Genomic DNA, 20,045 nt, shown 5'->3' on the forward strand with positions numbered 1-20,045 from the left:
TACAAGCGGAAAAGCGAATTCCAACTCTTAAGTGCCACTGACAAAGTAGGGGGGCGAAAGCACCAAAGAGCTGTGCGCTGCGTGGTTTACGTGCTTTAGCATGGCTTTACCATATACACACTCATCTAGCCATTTTACCATCTACACACTGATCTAGCGGTGTCCACACCGGATATAGTGATCGTGTATATATATACCTCCCAAAAACCTATCCAGAATTAACGATTATAGCCTCCGTAGATTTATAAAGTATTTAGTCTTCTCAGTTGTGGGTATCCAGAACGTTATAATTTTTGCATGACTACGATTTTATACTTCTAGTCATCATGAATTATTATTAGATCAATTCATCTACCAACGCGAAAGATACACGTATATAGCCAATTATCAATTTATTTTTACCTGGTGTGCATGAGCATAACGAAAAGGCAACCGTTGGCGTTGAAATTCAAATCGGGCATATTTAATATTTTAATTAAAATTCATCTGGTAAGCTGTTTAAATTAAAATATACTTGTGGCTAATTTTTTGAATTCCAAAGATTAGTAGCCTCCTCAATCAAACAGTGTCGATGTCAACATTTTTCGATAGTTAACTTTTGACAGTATATATAGCTATGATATATGTTGTCTTCAGCACCTCGAGAGTCTACTAGTTTTTTAAAAAATATTTTATTCTTCGTTATGCGGCTTATGATATAGGATATCGGGTCTATTTTTTATCTATTTTGTAATAGTAATAATTACTCTCCGCACATTCTTTCGAGACAATATGATATTCTCGTAGTGATCCGACAAGCCCATGCAGACGCGACAATGAAAGTTTGTAATTACTGGTGTCAAGGTGATCCATACACATACAAAAATAATACAAATAGGCTAAAAAGCGCTGTGTCATTACACGTAAATATTGGGAGTTGCAATTAATACTTGCTTGTGCACGAATCGGGTATGCACTATGCATTGCCATTGGGGGGTATTAATGATTCAGGCGGAATCGTTTTATAAGTATCGCCTTATATATACCCTTCTTTTTACACTAGTTTGTCCAAGTGACAGCTAGTTCTGAGGAACGTTGTGGAAGAAACGATTGTAGCTAGGGTCATCTATCAAAACAAGATCATCTGTGATGTTCCGGAACAATGAATTAATCCAATTTTTTATCTCAAGGACTACACGGGGTGTCATAAAAAGAGCTATAGTCTTCGCAAATTCGCTAGTGCGTTGAATTTGATCCTCATACAATGATTATAGAGCTATCACATTAATACAAAAGGTCATATCTAAGTAATCTAACTCGAATTTCAAATACTTTTTTTAGCCCTGCTTACACTAACTAAAATGCCATGGCTTTTTCATCCGCGTTCTCCGCCTTTGTATTTATAGTTTGAGGACGAATGAGTACGGGGACCCTTTTAGCCGTACTGCATGTGCCTGCACTAAAGCGAGTGTAGTCTAAAGTAAAACGGTTCCAATATAACCAGGGAGCAGCGTGGCAGCGTCTTCAAACAACTTAGCATCAAATGTGGTATAACAACTGCCTAAAATAGACAAAACACTTCTCGACGTTGCGACCTGAGGGCCTTCGTCGGGAGAGTTAGTAAGGCCCTCAGGTCGAAACGTCGAGAAGTGTTTTGTCTATTTTAGGCAGTTGTTATACCACATTTGACGGTTAAGGAAAACGGGCCTTTAAGCCTGGGGCAGGTTGTTGGGGAAAGCGTTTAGTTAAATGGTAGATAGTAGAACAAAGTTTAAAAACATACACATCTTGCATGTGTATATGACTGAACCTATATGTGCTACATTGAAAATTAAACTATTTATATGCAATAAGCCTTTACTATACGTGATTTACAGTGATTACGGTTGATTTTCTTTTCCTGGTTCATTCAGTAAGTTTGTAGGAGATACGAATTTCGATATTGTCGAGTTGTATTACTTTCTAAATAGCAATGAAATATCGGATATAAGCTATCAGACTCAGTACTGCGAAAATTCCAGTTAGCTTTTGTCATTGACTCGTTGGTCCGTTAGTCAGCAAGAATAAAAGAACGCAAACCTGTCAGATAAAGGATTAAGAAAAAAAAATCACTACATATTTCATACATATGTAGTCTATACATATTTCAAACATCTAACTTTAAAACATCTAATTTCAAACATCAAACATCTAATAAAAATAGGTGACATACTACAAGTCTACAACTCGGCGAGTTCGGGCTTTCTCGATTGTGTGCACCTTGCAAAACATCCCAGCTCAATTTCGGATGAAGTCAACTTGGCTTGCCAGCCCTGTATACTCAAAGAAGACGAATAGCTAAAAAAAGTCGAAATAGAATTGTGTGAACCTGTTCTATTCTATTGTCACAAAAGCCATAAAAAATACTCCGATTCAGTAAACGGTAAATGGAGTCGTCCTTACAAATAGCCCATCTATAATCGGACGTGAGATGAAATTGACTTATTGGATTCATCATGGCAGTATTAGTCCGATTTAGTCGTATTTTGTCAGATTTTGACAGAATATACAAGCATTTTAATTTTGCCAGTAGTGTGCAATAATTAACAATTATTGAATAAGCTTGAACATGATATGAAGAAATCAGGCTGAAGTTTGTTTTTATCAGCTAAAGATGAAGGCTGAGGTTAACCGACAAACCGAGGCTTGATAATTCTTTATGAAATCATGTTATGTGAAAATCGAATTCAAAACCGATTGCCTCAATATTTATCTAAAAGATTGAACATCACAACTTTTTTCGCTCGCTATTGTGTTGTTTCATATTTCTGCTCCGCCTATAAGGACGTTGATGTTTTCCCAATTGGTGTGACACCATAACCGCGTATACGTACGCGCTATTATGCACTCATCACTGGTTATAACCACTGGTTCTAACGTAAACAACGTGCGCAAAAAGTAGTATCCCAAGTTATGCATGGCGTCACTCGTTTAATTTGATGATGTTGCAAATGGCTATTAGCCATAAATAATAAACACAAAAGTTTCGTAATTTCCAAATTTAAATCTCACGAAAGTAGAATTGGATGCATTGCAAGTTAAATGAAAAAATGTGTAAAACGGCCCTAAATCATCGTATGGGGTGAATAAAGTAGTCAAACACAGTACTTTTGTTTTCTTTGTTTTTTTGAAAGAGCTTTTTGAAGTTTGGCTAATTTATTCAGCAATGCTTCAGGCAACCTGCAAGGTTGCAACCCTGCTTTCCATGCAATCTGTCAGTCGTCGGCGCGACATCAAAGGCATTCCCTATTGTTCGTTTTGCTGTGCTAATCGTTGGAACATCTAACATGTGCAAAAATCATTTTAGCTAGGTTGAGTAGATGCAGTATAGCCTATACATTCATCTTTTTGAAGTTTTGATATTTTCAACGGATGCTTTCACCCAGATTCACTGATATCCACGACGCTGTCGACGCAAACATGCAATATAATCTCGCAATATATGCCAATACGTAAACTAATATTCCATATCGAAATGTGTTCCTCTCAAATTTCCGAAGCAACCGAAATAGTTTCAAATGACATGAAGAACCAATCGTAAAGCAGCGCGAAACTATCAGTAAATCAAAATCCAACCACAAAACATGACACCAGACTCGTGATCCCAACAGTTGTCTTCCCAAAGGCAGAGAATTATACTATATAGTTTTGAAATTAACAACCACGCATAATACTCAATAATCCGCTTGACAAGTCATTGGCCACATATGGCAGAAAATCCGTTGTTCAAAAGTGATATATATGCAAATTAATTCAAACCGCCTCTCACTTTTACAACAGCCACAACGACATCAAACACAAAGAGAATGAACGAGCGATTTCATTGATGCATATCGGAGATTAGTGAGCGGTGTTTAAGGGAAGTTTTAGAACATGGCTTGCTTTGATCACGGAAGAAAGTAAGTGGCGATGTCATATAGTTATGTTGATTGCCACTGTAGATACTAGTTTGAAGGCGAACGAAGGTAAGACATGTATTTGATATATCTATATTTGCCTGAGTAAGTCTGCACGTAAATGACAGAATAAAGCCTTAAATTCATGTTGTGACACAAGACAGATTACACCACACAGTAAAGGGCAGTGTATAGCAAGCGAGAGCATCTATAATCCTTAGGTTTAATATTAGCGCATTAAAACCTTTCGTTTTCGATAGTTGCATATGTGATTGTCAGTCTTTGACTTAGAACTGGGTCGCTTCAATCAGATGGTATAGTGTACTAGCATGAAATAAGGCACTTTGCTCTAAAGTTTACTTTGTTTAGAGGTAACATCTTCTTCTTCTTAAATTGCCACATTGACCGTGATTAGGCTTTGCTAGTTTTATATATCCTTTCCGCCAATCTTTTGACCTTAATTTCAAATCTGTTGCTTTTATTTTTACATAATATCGTAGCCATATTGATTTCAGTTGGATTTAACATTCGAGCCATATTTGTGCAAAGTTGTTAAAGATTGTGGATGTAAAAGCAAGCGTTTTTCCGGCCTAATGAGTACCGAATGCGAATATAAACGTAATTGCAAATACCGAGAAATATATTGCGGTGGGGTTAACAAGAAATAATCAAAATAACCGTTCAAGACTCGGCGTGATATCAAGTACTTGAAATTCGACCTACGAATTATTCGAGATCAACCTAAAAGGCTCGCATTCCCTTTAAATGGTACATTCTTAGAATTCTGTTTGAAATAGGTTTACTTGAAATCAAAGCTCGCTGCACTTGTAAAATTTAAAAAATTCAAATACTATTCGCTCACGTTTGTTCCGTCTTAACCCCCATGCATAATTTGTTGTCTGGTCAGAAGCTGTGCCTACGCTAATAGATTTATATTTCAAATTTCATTTCGTGTTTACAATACCCACATCGATACTGCTACAAGATATGCGTGTCCTCCTGTGCCCTAGGTGTTTGCCTATCGGGGCCTTGTTGCGCTTTTTCTAACCATTTGAAACGGCTGTATATATATATATACGTAATTTAAAAATTTCTTTGTATTTTCGTTCGCTTTATTATGTTTTTGTCGACTGAAACAGCTGCACGTTTTTAGTCACTCTTTGTTTTTAACAAAAACCTGGGACTTCTATATATGTTAATCCTTGCATAAAGGCTCGAAATAATATGAAAACTTGTGCATGCATAAACATCGACAATAGCTATTCGGGTACATCCACACGCGCAAATTCTGAGCCCCAGAATCCATATGCAACCACAGGCAACTATGCACGTCCTACATATAAGATTTTGACCAGTTTTAAGGCCGGAACAGGAAAGTTAATAGACTAATACAAATAAAAACTCTATGTTTTCTTCAAAAGCGTTTTCAGTTGCTATATTTTCCGGATGCATAACTTGAACATTTAAAAACATAATTGCAACGAGGTTGTTGCCGCAAACTATATAGAGGTACAAACAGACACGCGTTCATATCGTAGCGTTCCCTTAATTTAAATGCGGCCGAATCATGTCGTTAAATATCAAAGTAGGAAAAATTAATTTGCTTTGTGGCTTTGACATTCATAACTAAGTATATACTTAAATTAAAAACTAAGCTTCGAGTTTTAAATAACCTTTGCACAGTCAATCCGCTCGCATGCATGCAAGTACATGCCCTGGTTTCGAAAGCAGCGGTTAAACCAAGAATGCATGATACGAACCATTTCGTTCTGTTATTGGACCTAATTATTACTTATCATTAAGCGCGTTGTTTTCTAATCTAAACATCACACATGACGGCCCGACCAATGGTGAAAAGTATAGGATTGATTTCCCTCTTTTTCAGTATGATTGCGTGCCATATAAGCAACTTTTAGTGCAAAAAAATTTTCTGCCTGATAGCCCGTATGATTTTGCTAATCGCCAAAGCTATGGACCACGAAATATTACTGCCTGAAGGATGTCGGCCCTAAAATAGTAATTATAATTCTATTTTAAATTTGAAGATGGCGTCGGCTTCCCTATTTAATTAAGTTTTTCTTTAACTTTGAAACGTAAATATTTCATAATATATGCACGGTTGAGCCCAGTGTATTTCTGAATATTGAAATTAAAGCAAATTACATACCTCAGTCAGCAGGAACTCCCAAACACTCTGGTCTAAAACCATTCGTACGAGCAGTTAAAGTCTGCGTTTTCAGTTCTCTATATAGAGTATAGTCAGCGTAGATTATATCATTTTAATACAAACAGCTGATCTCATCATATGCGGTGTAACAACTGCCAAAAAAATAGACAAAAAACTTCTAGACGTTTCGACCTGATCGAGAGAGCTTAACCTTCGACAAGAGAGTATTGTACCTAATATTACTCGCACTAAAATTTAAACACTCCATGTACATTACAATCATGGAATCTGTTTCAAATGAACAAAAAAATGTCTTGTGATTTGTCGTGCATGGAAAGCCATTGGCAATGTCAGTTTGGTCCGGACCGTAGTTAAAAAAGATTCATATTCATGGAGAGTATATAGTTATAAACGATCTAAGAAAGCCTAAACAGTAAACATTTTAATGAGTGTCTGTAGTGGTTTAGACATTTTTTCGAAATGGCCCACTAGAAAATCAAGCCGGTATACTGAAATTTGAGGCATTTATTGACAGACGTGTGTTTTCTGTGTGTAGCCCATTATGAATGTTCACTAGTCCTATATCGGAAGAATAGATTGTAGGAAAACTATAAAATAATTGCACCAATTGATATAATGAAATCCAGTTTCAGATGTTGGAAGACTGCATGCCCAACGCCAACGGGGGACGATGGTAAAGACCATGGGCATAGTGTACTAACTATAAAGTATATATATATATATATATAGTCTATATTAGATTCGAACTGCATGATAGTGGCTTTAGTGGCTTAGTGCTATGGCTATTTTAAAGAAATTAAGGATGTCGGATCTCTACAAGAGGATGAAAATTTTACTCTCTCGATTTCAAAAAAATATAGCAGCAGTATAATTAGGTTTTAAAGGAACAATCAAGAATTTTATTTATGAATTAAAAATTTTGGCGTGGGTTAATGTCATATTTACATCATCCATGCACACACACCATGGATTTAATAACGGATATTTCTGTCACAACGAGATATGTAGAAAAAAGCAGATTGGCGATCTTTCTTTAAATAGGGCAGCTGTGTAACTGAATATGGCCGATAATTATCAGGACAGTGTTATTAAATTATTTTGAATTTACATCCCACACAATGAATGAACGTACATAAGTCATAATGTTGGTAAATAGACAGTTCGAAGGAACCGACTGAAGTCCCATTTAAAGCCTAAAATTTTGTCTCAAAACTGCAATTTTAACGTCTGGTTTTAGATATTAGTCTCACTAATTTCTCATTTCGTTGTGATGTATTGATAAGTTTCATAATTGAGATAAATTTAAATATTCTTTAAACATACATACATGCATTATCACGAGCCAGCTTGACTCGTTTCTTTATGCATGTGACTGATTTTAAAACAAGTTTCTCAACCGAGACGAGTTAATTGTTTTAATTTGAACCAGTTTAAATTTAACCACGGTTATATTTAGCCAGAGGATTTTTATCAATCTTTGTCGTTTAAGACTATATGTTTCGCGTGATCCAAGATGGCAGAAATTTCTATTTTGGAGCAGTGAAATGATTTTTTCGTCAATCGTCACTGTTTTTGACGACATAGCCCAGCCTCTACACCTGCGCCCACGAGCAGTGGAGTATTCAGAGCCTTTTGAGGAACGCGGTCTTAGGGGTGTTGAAGGGATATATATATTCTCAAGGCAAATTTCAAACTTTTTTCCCTGTTGAAAAAATCCATTTCCACAAAAATAAGTGATCTCGCCTCCCTTTTGTATTTACTGGTCCATCATGCACAAAATTGATTTCAATCATTTTTATTTCTACAGGCCATGGTGTGCTAGGAGTCGAACATGTTATCATCCTATTTGCTAGTGCGATATCCCTAGTTAGCGTCGTAACTGTATGCGGCTGGTGTCGACGACTGTTCCAAAAATCCGGAAACAACAACGGCAGCTACGATGAGAGTATAGTGGACAGTTTAAAGAACCAAACGCCTGCAGGTAGAAACCTTTCACTCGTGCGATCATCGCCTAGTTTGTCTAGCTCGGACGACAGCGTTTCGCGATTAAGCTCGCCCGGCCATGGTCGAAGAACGATCCGATTCCCGAGCCCACCGGAAGTCGGAGTCGACGTGCTGGCCATCCAACCTGAGAAGCACAGGCCTGCCGACATCATCATCCCGCCAGAACCCGCTTTGCCCGATCCAACACGTAAGGAGTACTTGGGACAAATATTCTTCTCGTTGAAATACGATTCGCAAACCATGACCTTGGGTGTGAAAATTATGAAAGCTACGAAACTACCGGCTAAGGATTTCAGCGGCACCAGCGATCCGTTTGTAAAGATATGCCTCCTGCCGGACAAAAAACATAAAATGGAAACTCGAGTCAAAAGAAAGAACTTGAATCCTGTTTGGAACGAGTATTTCATGTTCGAGGGTTTTCCGTATAATAAGTTGATGCAAAGAACGTTGTGTCTTCAAGTGTTAGATTACGATAGGTTTTCAAGGAACGATCCAATAGGAGATGTAAGATTATCATTAGAGAATTTGAACCTAGGACCCGAACCAATTGTGCTGTCAAAGGAACTACAGCCTTCGTCTAAAGCGGTAAGTGGCCTCGCATGCACACACCTATATGTGATCATTTGATCATTAAGATTCATCTACTGTCGAAATAGTTGGCTATATACCATAGTAAAAACGCTATATTTCTACTATGGTAGAGTCCGTAGAGACGTCCAGTTTAGAGCAGGTCATCACAGATGCATTTATCTTCAACCAATTTTGGTCAATCTAGTGAATGTTGAGAGAGAAACAAATGTAATGTTGGTTAAAATAACCACGTATCGTTGTTACTGTATATTGGCAAAAACTGAAGTGCATCTGAGACCAGCAATAAAAAATAAAAGTGCATGAATAGAATTTATGGCATGCATGCAAAACGATCTTTCTTTCGCTTTGAAAAAGTGCAGAACGTTGGAGTAGATAATACTCAAAAGGAATCGTTGTGCAATATTGCATGTGTCTCTTTTTTTCGGGCATTTTTGTACGCCCCTTCAGATTCGTCAAATCTACGACTATATACCACGCGGATGCGGATGAAAGTCGTCGGTGTCCGGGATAAACAGAGCCGTTATAGTATTGACAATTCGATTTAAGTTTGTTACTGCAAATACCTCTCAGGCGTTGTTTACAGTGTGGGATAGCGAGTTTTTGGCCACGTTCGCGTGTACTCCTCGTTTTTTTTAAAGTTTTTTTTAAGAACGCGGTTAGCGGTTTCCCCGCCTACGCTGCAACAAAAATTGCCGTGATCTCTGTTTCGTTCCTTGCATGTGCAGATTCACTTGATCATGTTTGCCCTAGAAATAATTATATATATGTTTCAATTTTGACCTAAAACCTGTGAACTTTTTGAAAAAATTTCGACTTTCAGACCAAAGCCAAAGGTTGTTTTCCACTTAGTGACTTACGCGTTTTTCATACGCATGCACGTACACGCACTTAAAAGTCTAAATCCTTAGTTATATACTTGTTATACCTTTGAAAAAACTAAGTGAATAAATCAAATGAACTTATAGTTTTCTGCATATTTTAGTATGCATTAGTTGACCTAGATGTTGAATAATAAAAAGTTAAAAGCATTTAAAATTTTCCGTACGTGTACGTGTGTATAAAAGCAGCCCTATAAAACATATTTGGTGCATTGTTTCCCGTCTTTCACGTCATTCTCATAGTATATATACCGGGAACACAGTGAGAAAGACATTTTCAAATTTTGTGAAAAAGTTGTAAACGATGTAGCCTTAGTTTGGCGAAGTCGTGTCCGTTTACAAACGCGTTTTTAAGTTAAACATCCCTTTGCCCCAAAAATGAAAGTAGGCTTCTAAATATACAATGAATAATGTAAACATAATTCCGCATGTTCCCACGTGAAGTTTGATCAGTAAAGAGGGGCGCCTTGCTATGTGTATAACAACTCAATTGACAATTCTGCAAACAAAATTGTTATCCCTTTTTCGAGCAAAAAATTAAATAAACGTAACCGAAATCATGTCCCTTAATTTTCGTCATGACAGAATGAAATATTGTCGGTCCTTTATGAAAGACCACGCGGTTGACAGCTGATTTCGAAAGCGCTGAATAAACTATACAGATGACAATATAATGAACGAGTAAAGTGATCTACAGGACTGCCGGCTAAAAACTATCAGACAAAGCCTAGCTTTTAATTTCCACTCGTTGTTTTGGTAAACTAGTCATTTTCATCGATAACAATGTCAAATAGTCTAGATTTGCATATTTCTATTTTCAAAACGGTAATTGTTGATTGTACAGACATTGAGGCTTTGGGCGATATTCGAGATGCATCAACCACCTTGACATGTTTAAGACTATTACTCTTTAATTAAGAGGCCCTGCTCGAAACGCCGTAGTTCACCTCGCATTTTACATGAAAAGGCCACTTAGCCTCGGGGCTTTAAGCCTTTATAAAATAACATTCATCGTATACAAACGCTGGATGGTATTCTTATATCCTTAGTTTTTTTTCAAGAACTTCATCGAAGTGAATAGCGCTATCCAGCTTTCGCAAGTAATTGAATATATAATATGACAAATTTGGCATTGTATTTTGATAAGCGAAAATGCTCATTTGGAAAGCCGATATTCACTATATAGCACTGTTAAATCGACGTATCGTCTAAAGTTGTCTCATGTCTTGAAAAACATGCTGATATATTGATATTGATAAATAGACCTTCTCAGCTTGTATGCAAATTAACCCATTTCAAATCACATGGTCTGAAATGGCTAAGTTTTATTGGCTACTCCATGATCACAAGATCTGAACCATTACAGAACCATGCAAGCTGAAATGGTCTATTGATTAGGCCAACAGACCATTTCGATAACACGTCACAACATTATCGTTTTAAATTTAGAGTCACCTTAAATGAGATTGATTTCAAGCTTTGATCTCACAAGCTATCTGCAAAGATGCAAAACATCGTTCTTAAACACATGCATGGAAAAGAACTTTTCATTTTCACCCATAAATGTGGAAATACGCGGTGACTCCTTTCCCTAGGGCCTCACTCTCGGGTAATGGCTTAATTCCACAATTCTCAAAATGAAAAATTATTTTTCATGCATGTGTTTAAAAACGATGTTTTGCATCTTTTTACATAGCTTGTGAGAGCAAAACTTGAAATCAATCTCATGTAAGGTGGTTGCTGGGTTGCATCTAAGGTGGTTTCTCTCCAACATGCTGTGACGTAATTATCGAAAGGGTCTATATAGTTGAAACATATAAAGAGCTCGAACTTGATAAATTGATAATATTTCATTCTAACTCATAGGAATATCTTGGTGACTTACTACTATCAATGTGTTATCAACCGACAGCAAATAGAATCAATATTCTTGTGATGAAGGCTGCGAGACTTAAAGCTATGGATATTACAGGGAAAACAGGTATATAAGTTGTTTAAGTACATTTTAACAATATTTGAGCGAGGATTGTCAGCTTTCGACATATCTTAATTTGTGAAATATACTTTATAAAATCAGACCTTATTGGGAAACATCCAAAGTTAGCGAGAGCTAGCCTATAGGCCTTAGGTCTTGGGACAAATCATGATTAGCACACATAGCTGGGTCGAACTGCCGGGTTATTTCTCACACCTTGAACCCCACCGAGAGCAACGGGCCCCAGGTATACCGCCTCCCTCCACCGAGCCTCCCCCTACTCAAATAGAGATAGGGTGAAGACGAACGTGTATCCATGTTTGCAAAACTTGAATAATACATTTTCCCTCATCTCCGCCACTTTCACATCCTTGGGGTGATTTAGTTTCTCTTTTGTAATAGTTTTATAACTGCTTCTGACTAGAGTAGAGACTATTTAAATAAAATTTACCGCACAAATCATATGCACACACGGTGCATTTGCATGAACCGGTGACAGTGATAGGGACAAAAGAAAAAAAAACATTTCTAGTTGCACGAAAAGTTCAATTGTCTTCCACCATTTGCAGTAATGCAAAACCAGAAACGTGCAATCAAGTTGTGAGCTTGGTTTAAAGACTAACCTGTATATGATCGGAAAAATGATTCAGACAGAACGAATTCATGGGCGCTTGCTGAATATATGATTCATTGTTGAAAGTATGTGACTTCTTTGTAGACCCGTACGTGAAGATCTACTTCATGCAAGGCGGGAAGCGAATCGAGAAGAAGAAGACCACGATAAAGAAACGAAACAGGGATCCAGTTTGGAACGAATCGTTCATTTTCAACGTAAGTGTAGAAAAACTTCGTGACACTAGTTTTAATTTCATCGTCATGGATTACGATAGGATAACACAGAATGAAGCCATTGGGCAAGTGACTTTGAGCTATCGCTCTACAGGAGCATCACTTCATCATTGGACAGAAATGATGAACAACCCTCGTAGACCAATCGCAAAATGGCATAAAATCCAGGAAGTCTAGGGCTGCTGCCGTGCTCCGTACCAATAATGTTAATATATACACTGGTTATAGATATTTAATTTACTTGAACACTGCAAGCTATTCAGGATATTTAAGGAGGGACTGCCCTTTAAAAGCTGTATACCTTGAACTCCAAGTGGTGATGGGTTGTTGCATGTGTATTCATGTTCAGAACATTATATCTCATTATATCTATATCTCAAAGTAGATTATTATCTGCATGTTGTGACTCATCTCTTTTGTCTCAGATATTTTTACACAAATTTCGAGTCTAAACATGCAATAACCCATCATCTCTCACGCACTCAAGGTTCAAAGTTTTGAAAGGACAACTTTTACTGAATTATAGCAGTTATAGTGAAATGCCAAGCGGAAGTTCATACTCTTCGCTGAAGTTGAAAAAGGGATTTAATACAAAATCTAATCAAAAACGCTTCTTACAAAACATGAAAATCAGGAATCCTAGAAATATATCCAGCGCCAGTCGTTTTAGTTCCGCGAGGCAGATTTGAGATAGAGTAAGACATTTTAATAGAAAAATTTCACTAACATTACCTTACACAATATTTAAAGTTTAACACATCCCAGATGTTATTGTTCGTGTGGGGCTACAGCCTACTTGCATAAGCAGCTATTCTATTCTGTACCTAAAAATCCAAAAACCGCACTATTGTATAAAGTAAATATTCAAGTAAATCTGCATATAAAATTATTGTGAAACGATCACAGGATAAGTAAGCACTAAGGAAATGTGTGTGTACGTTAAAATTGCAAAGGGGTGGAATAAGTGTGCTATATTATATGACCAAATATTAGGTAAACACGGAAATTGTAATTTATATGCAATAGTAATTTCATGCACTATGTGTTTTATGTAATATATAATTATCTGATAACTACGGCAGACGTATATTTAAAGTGTATGCAATGCAGAGATATTTTTGAATGGTGTAAATTTGAAATCATCTTTGATTATATTTATATACCATGATTATATTTCCTCCAAAACGGGAAGACATATTACCTTTGGTGACCGGACGTTGGCAGAGAAACAGAAGAACACTGTCGAAAAACTTCTTGTCAACCGCCACGTCGAGGCGGCTATATTCAATATTCGAGATCGCAGCAAAATGAAATTGGTCGGTTTCAAAGGTGAAATGTTATCACATGGAAAGCAATTTCGCGTCAATCAATCAAATGTAGTATAACTTCCAAAATAGACAAAAAAACTTCTCGACATTTCGATCTAAGCCTAAGCTAAGGGCCTTCGTCAGGATCGGAGTATATGAGAGTTATGGTATGTATCAATATATACTAGCTCTCCAAACGAATTCCCTTTGGCCGATCACCCTTAGTCTGTACAAAGACATAACAACATCCCAATTCGCGCAAACAATAATACGTCAAAGTAAGCAAAGCAATTTATTTATTTTATCAAATTATATACTGCCTATTTTATCAACATGGTGCAAGTGCTTGAGTGCGTTTTAAGCATGTGCGAGTTTTTTTTACAGTATCTTATACATTTCGTACAGTTTTTATGAATATCAAAATATAGCTACCAAAGTCAACAGTTTGGCAATTGGTAGAAAATAAATGTTCCACTTCCAGCGCATAAAGAAACCTGTGGGTGGGTGACCAGAATGGAGTCAAACATTACGTAGGTGTTAAAACACCACCTTGCGCATATTCACATATTTGCGTTCAGCTCAGCTGTTATAGGCATTGTAATTCTAACGATTTTAACAGTAAAGTGATTTTAATAGTTTTGGCTTTTTGGAGGACACCCTCTCACACTCGCCCAACCATGCCTTGCAAAACAAAGATATAACGCCACGCGAGACTAAAAGGTTATATAAATAATATGTGATTCCAGGGGGTTTAACAGCGTGACCACGATTAAGAACCATTCAAACAAAACCAATGTTATTGGAAGCAACCCACACATTGCATGTGGGTGTATCAAAAACTACAAACCATATCCTTCTTAATCCTCATAGACAACTTAAAAAATATCCAACCGCGTGTATTGTGTTTACGCATGCAACTTTCAAAAAGCTCTGCTACAGGTTCTATGAAATGTAGTTAGACACTTAAAGCTTGTGGCATGCAGGATTATCCAATCAAAATGGTGTATTTCAGAGTTTAATTTATACGATTAAACAACTCGACCGGCCCTAATTTCAAGTGTTTGCCACGCATAGTCACCATGCATATATATTTTTAAAACTAAAAGTGTTGAAGGGTTAAGCTCCGTTTGAACGGCTTTTAGCATGGCCAATGTGAGATTTTCCTTATAAATAATATCATGATACACAGTTTATACAATCTTTCGTGAACTTTGAGAGATACCATCGTAGATCTTGATCATCGACCAATTACGATGCAGGGTTCTCGTCAAATTGTCCAGAATTTACAACGGGTGTCGCAGGTCGGTTAATCGAACCATATTTTCTAGCAGTTCTAAGAAATGGCGGGAGCAGAAGGCGCTTTGATTGGCCATCGTTTGCGGTGCTCTCTCCTGATTGGTCGAAAGCGTTCTGCTCTTCAGAAGGGTAGAAACGTGGCCTGAAACCCTGAATTTGAAGCTTAAAATTACTATGGATACCGTTGAAATACTTGTGTAGTGATTCGTACTTTCGTTATTAAGCTCTGTGACATTTCAAAACAGTTCTCTTCACAGGTCTGGTCAGGTTTGGTCAAAATTGCACTTTTGCCGATTAATAATCGTGATTAACACCGTGATAATTCTATTTACAGTAGACATAGCTCTATCATTTCTAAGGGCCTGTTCATATGAGACCGGGGAGACCGGGCCAGCTCGGCAGTGCCGGGATCCGGGATCCCGCTTCACATTGCTTCACATATTACTTCACTTTTTTTGTAAAATTGCATTCACATATGGAACCAGGCTAGCCCGGCTTTGGCGAGATCTCACCTTTAAAACAGGCTCATATGAAAACATCAAGCAGGCCAGCGAAAGCGTCTCTTATGAACAGGCTCTAAGCGGTTAATGAGGTAAATAAGGGGCATAAAAGGCACATACCGAGGGAGTCCTCGCGGCTAGAAACGCGAGCGATTCGTGGGAAACACTGTTATCCTCGATCGCAAATAATGCTGCCATTCCCCATATTGGCAAAAGCCATCGGGTCACCTGAGTAGTACATACACAACAAATAATTTCTCAAAACGTTTATAGTACTAGTGCTTATAATTATCATTCACACATGCATATATAGGTTTCAAGAATTTATAAACACCATTTTAAACATCTGTCATGCAGTCCAAACCATAGCACAAACCTAGACTTTCTAGAAGTCGAGTACAAACCTTAAATGCAATATAAACGGCTGTGTATCCTGAGGCAGATGTCGACTAATGATAGAGAAAAAACGCAACAAATGAAGTGCATGAAATTAACTAGGACCGCTGAACGGAACACCGGAGTTATTCACATCCGCGGCCCTCCCGAATTTAGATGCAATTTTCTTCTTTTGATAGATGTGAACAGTTAGGTAAGTTCCTACGGATGCTTATGCAAAGAAAGGAACTTATACATCTAAGAATTCATAACCATTTCCTCGTTTGCATCTATTAAAAGACGAAGAACGCACCTAAAATCGCGGCGATTGCGAAATCAGATCTTGAAACAGTAACTTGTAACTAGTTACAGCAGTTTTTAAGGTGCTATTCGCTGGAAGACTGGGAGGGAAGGGTCAGTAGCAAAGTCATGATGGTTAATCACTTACAAGAATTCCATGACATCCATTATCGGGTCCAACTACAAATGGAGAAAGGACTTTAGAACAGTTCTCTGAAAAGTGACTGGAAAAGGGGGTGAAGAACAAGATTTCAAAACAGGTAAAGAAAATACACGATGACTTCATGACATGGAGAGATATGACAGTGAGTTTTTAGAAAAAAGAATAAAAAAGATAATTTTGCTTGGCTGTTACCCAGACGCCTGGCCTAGTGGGACGATCATTAATGGTTTTGGTTCATATGATTACGAAATATGGCCTAATACGTGAATTGTACCAGACTTGGATTGAGGTAGGTATAGCCAGGGGTCATTCTTTCATTTTTTTTAGTTCTGTGGTCCTGAAAAGTTTTTCATGCAGCGTACAATAATAATCCTCAGGAGTATCACAAACACCAAATCTGCTTGACTTTTTGTCTCGAAAATTAGCTCGTTCTTAGAAGAAGTGTAATTTCCCGTTGGTTATGTAGAAATTCGTTTTTGAAAGAAAATAACACATGCACCAACTCCAAAGTCATTCTGGCGAAGAAGAGCGGATTTGCATCACTTGCATTTAGAAACATATGCATGGAGAGTTTCCGAATGATCCACAATTGATCACGATGAAAGACTTGAAAGTTCTGATCCAAGATGAAAGACTTGAAGTTCTGATACTTTGATGCACAATTCGAGACAATTTGTAGAGAAATTTTTAGCAAGAAGCACAGCTCATTTAAGATGTTTTATTATCCTTTATATGACAAAGCCAACTTACGAGCTTTAAATATGGCATCATGGATGATACTTGCTATCGCCGATATTTCAAATACGACGATACTCCTTAAAAATAATGCAACGCGTTTTTAGTGTAATCACGGTTGAAATGTCAATAGTCAGAGCATAATTTTCTAATATAATTTGCCATCTATTTTTCAGAAAACCCACCCCCATAGCTCGCGTTTCTTGGAATTCCTCATATCTTCCAATGTCCTAACATCGTTTAATTTCCTAGAATAGAAGGTAATTTTATTATTTTAAGTATTGAAAATGATGTCGCTTCACAAATGGAATTAAGGATATTACGAAAGACGGCGAAATTTATATACAGTACTTTGTAACAAAGATACCGGCGACCAGGAAGAATTGGGCATTCACCAATTCAGCAAAGGACAAGAGAATCCATTGGACAGCTAAAAAGAACATGCAGCATATTGGAACATTTCTAAGCAGAATGAAAAGTTATTGTACTTATGGATATAACATGACAAGAAAGGAGTTGCAGAACATTATGCAGAATGCTCAATGATGTGTCCCAATAAAGTTTTTAGGAACATTTAAAATTAAACGGCTGTTTTGGAAAATTAGCGAGTAAAGGAAACGTTATATTGTAACCAAAGACAAGCTTCAAAGAAAGTTTTATTCCAAACGCTACATATCCTACGGCAAAGGCCTTTCATGGTTATTAACTAAGAGTGCAAATTACTAATGTTTTGGTAAGTGCAGCCAGCCTGCGTAATTCTTCATTGATTAATCTTAATTATTACGATAAAGAATATTTTAACCAGCAGTGAAGATTGAAAAACTTGCCAAAGCAGATGTTACAGTAACTCAACTCATTTGCCAGCCCTCAAGTTAAGGTGGAAGAAAAATAAGGAGATAGTTGCCTAAGTGAGTTAGGGGTCAGCTAGGGGGTGGGGGAGCTTTATCATGCCAACATTGGTGGAAACAGGATTGAACTGTCAGGCAATATTGTGCAGAATTCTATACCTATACAGTCGACATGGTTATTTTTTCGTGTTGCCCAGCCACTCACGCATATTCCAAACACAACAAGAAGAAATGCTGCAGCAAACAGAGGGACAAAGCGCCTTGAATTTGGAAAGATAATAAATTAATTCATCTGTTAAAACTTAAAACAGAAGAAAACTAAAGCAAGTATAGGGCTTCATTTAATGGGCAATTAATATGGGGTTCATTTAATGGGCAATTAATACGGGGTTCATTTAATGGGCAATTAAAGGATAAAGGTAAATACTTGGCTAGATTGTCCATTCTGTATATTTGAGCGGCAAGTGCACAGTAAAATCTGCATACCACCACACACTAAAATGTACAGTATTACAAAAATGAATTATCGCTACAGCATGTCTTTAAAAATATTATTGATTTATTAGTTGAGCAATGCTCAACTCAAAGGTACCTGAATGATTTTAAGAAACTCAATGACATATACGACTGGATATTCCCAAAGGTAGATCCAGTTAATGGCGCTAGAATTGAAAATCATATCCAATTACAGTTTGAACAAAAGTCCCACAATGGATAGTAAATAATCTGGAAGTGGTAAAATAAATAAGCTTTATATGGACTAGAATATACTTCATCGCTGCACATCATAAATATTCTCACCAAAGAATTGACTCAACCAATCCAAAGATAAATATAATGTACTGGTTAGGCAATGAATGTTGATTCCTAATCAAATGGTGTAGCTGGCAATAGATAGAGACAACCATAATTAAATTAGATGATATTTACTGTATTGAATTGCATGACTTGCATGAATACTATGCACTAGCTTTAATAATTGTTACTATAATATAATTGTTTTAATTGCAATTACTAATTCTAATAGTATACTTTCTATATGGCTACTGTTAAAATACCTTGATAGCACAAATAAATGCAGTGATTATAGCAAAACTGCTTAGCACAGAGTCCCTGAAGAGTAAGGTTGTTATGGTTAATTAGTTAGCAATTATGACAACTGAAATACAGGCATATTGATATACAGATGATCAATTCAGCATACATGCATGCATGCAGTAAAATTATATTATCACCATCATACAACACTGACATATGAAGCAGTTTACTTTTGCTATTTCCTCAATGAAAATATAATTATTACAAACATCTAACTGATGTCCATTAGAAAACATTTAATATATAACTATATGAATATACATTAGTATATCAAACATTTGAGGATGTACCTGACGCATGAGGTAACATTGTAGTCCCCAAAGCAACCAGTGTAAGCAATATTTTCAGGTGCTGAATTATTTTTCATTTTGTTCAAATGAAATACCATAACCATAAAGATGAAATTGTATTACATCTTGACAGAATTGCAATGCAACATACAAATTAATATATAAATCTATAGGGGAAAAAATTTATCAATACGTAATCAATCAATATCTATTTTCAAAATAAATATAGTGATTTAAAAACTATATATATATTTCATGAATGACTTAATATGATGTAGAAAGTAATCAAAGTATATACATTATAGGTAGAATAAATGGATGTCTGTAGGCAGATTCAATGAAAATTGTACATGTATAAATGACAAAGTGAGACAATGTTTAATATACGAAACAATGGTAACTCAAAAAATAAACGTGACATCAGTTTACTCTCAAAAACCTGAGCAATGCACAGCTGCATGGGCAAGTCATTGTCAGATTTGATGCCTGGTATATTCTCGTGACCGGCCACCAACTGATGAACCGACAAAGAAAAAAAAGACAATATAAACTTACCTTATTATTTTATCTTTCAAAGAAACTGAATTTAATTAAAAGACGTTGAAACTGTAACCTTTCACAAACGCGTAAATGAGAATTTTTCCCCTAAATGCAAATACGAAACATATTTAAGAATTCCTTGGGGACAAGTGAGGCCAATCATAACGCTCGGTAGAAAAGAATACGTAGTCAGC

The 20,045-nt window shown here is 36.7% G+C and overlaps 2 protein-coding genes across 2 annotated transcripts; one reads left to right on the forward strand and one right to left on the reverse strand.

The window, feature by feature from the left end:
• Positions 1-3,626: 3,626 nt before the first annotated feature.
• Positions 3,627-13,561, forward strand: LOC114530982 (synaptotagmin-7-like). Its single transcript, XM_028552608.1, has 4 exons — positions 3,627-3,983; positions 7,910-8,691; positions 11,442-11,556; positions 12,269-13,561. Exons 1-4 carry the CDS (start codon positions 3,941-3,943, stop codon positions 12,574-12,576), a joined length of 1,248 nt encoding a protein of 415 aa, XP_028408409.1. The 5' UTR covers positions 3,627-3,940; the 3' UTR covers positions 12,577-13,561.
• A 466-nt stretch (positions 13,562-14,027) lies between these two features.
• Positions 14,028-19,999, reverse strand: LOC114530945. Its single transcript, XM_028552567.1, has 14 exons — positions 19,867-19,999; positions 19,312-19,478; positions 18,982-19,036; positions 18,725-18,807; positions 18,516-18,585; positions 18,351-18,418; positions 18,083-18,183; positions 17,427-17,505; positions 17,261-17,323; positions 17,091-17,155; positions 16,326-16,357; positions 15,907-15,951; positions 15,623-15,730; positions 14,028-15,152 (listed from the first exon to the last, which is right to left on the reverse strand). The coding sequence occupies exons 2-14, from the start codon at positions 19,413-19,415 to the stop codon at positions 14,955-14,957; spliced, it is 1,071 nt and encodes a 356-aa protein (XP_028408368.1). The 5' UTR covers positions 19,416-19,478; positions 19,867-19,999; the 3' UTR covers positions 14,028-14,954.
• Positions 20,000-20,045: the final 46 nt, after the last annotated feature.

This window comes from Dendronephthya gigantea, unplaced genomic scaffold (genome assembly GCF_004324835.1).
Source record: "Dendronephthya gigantea isolate DGI-Jeju-01 unplaced genomic scaffold, DenGig_1.0 000067F, whole genome shotgun sequence".
Taxonomy (NCBI): Eukaryota; Metazoa; Cnidaria; class Anthozoa; order Malacalcyonacea; family Nephtheidae; genus Dendronephthya; species Dendronephthya gigantea.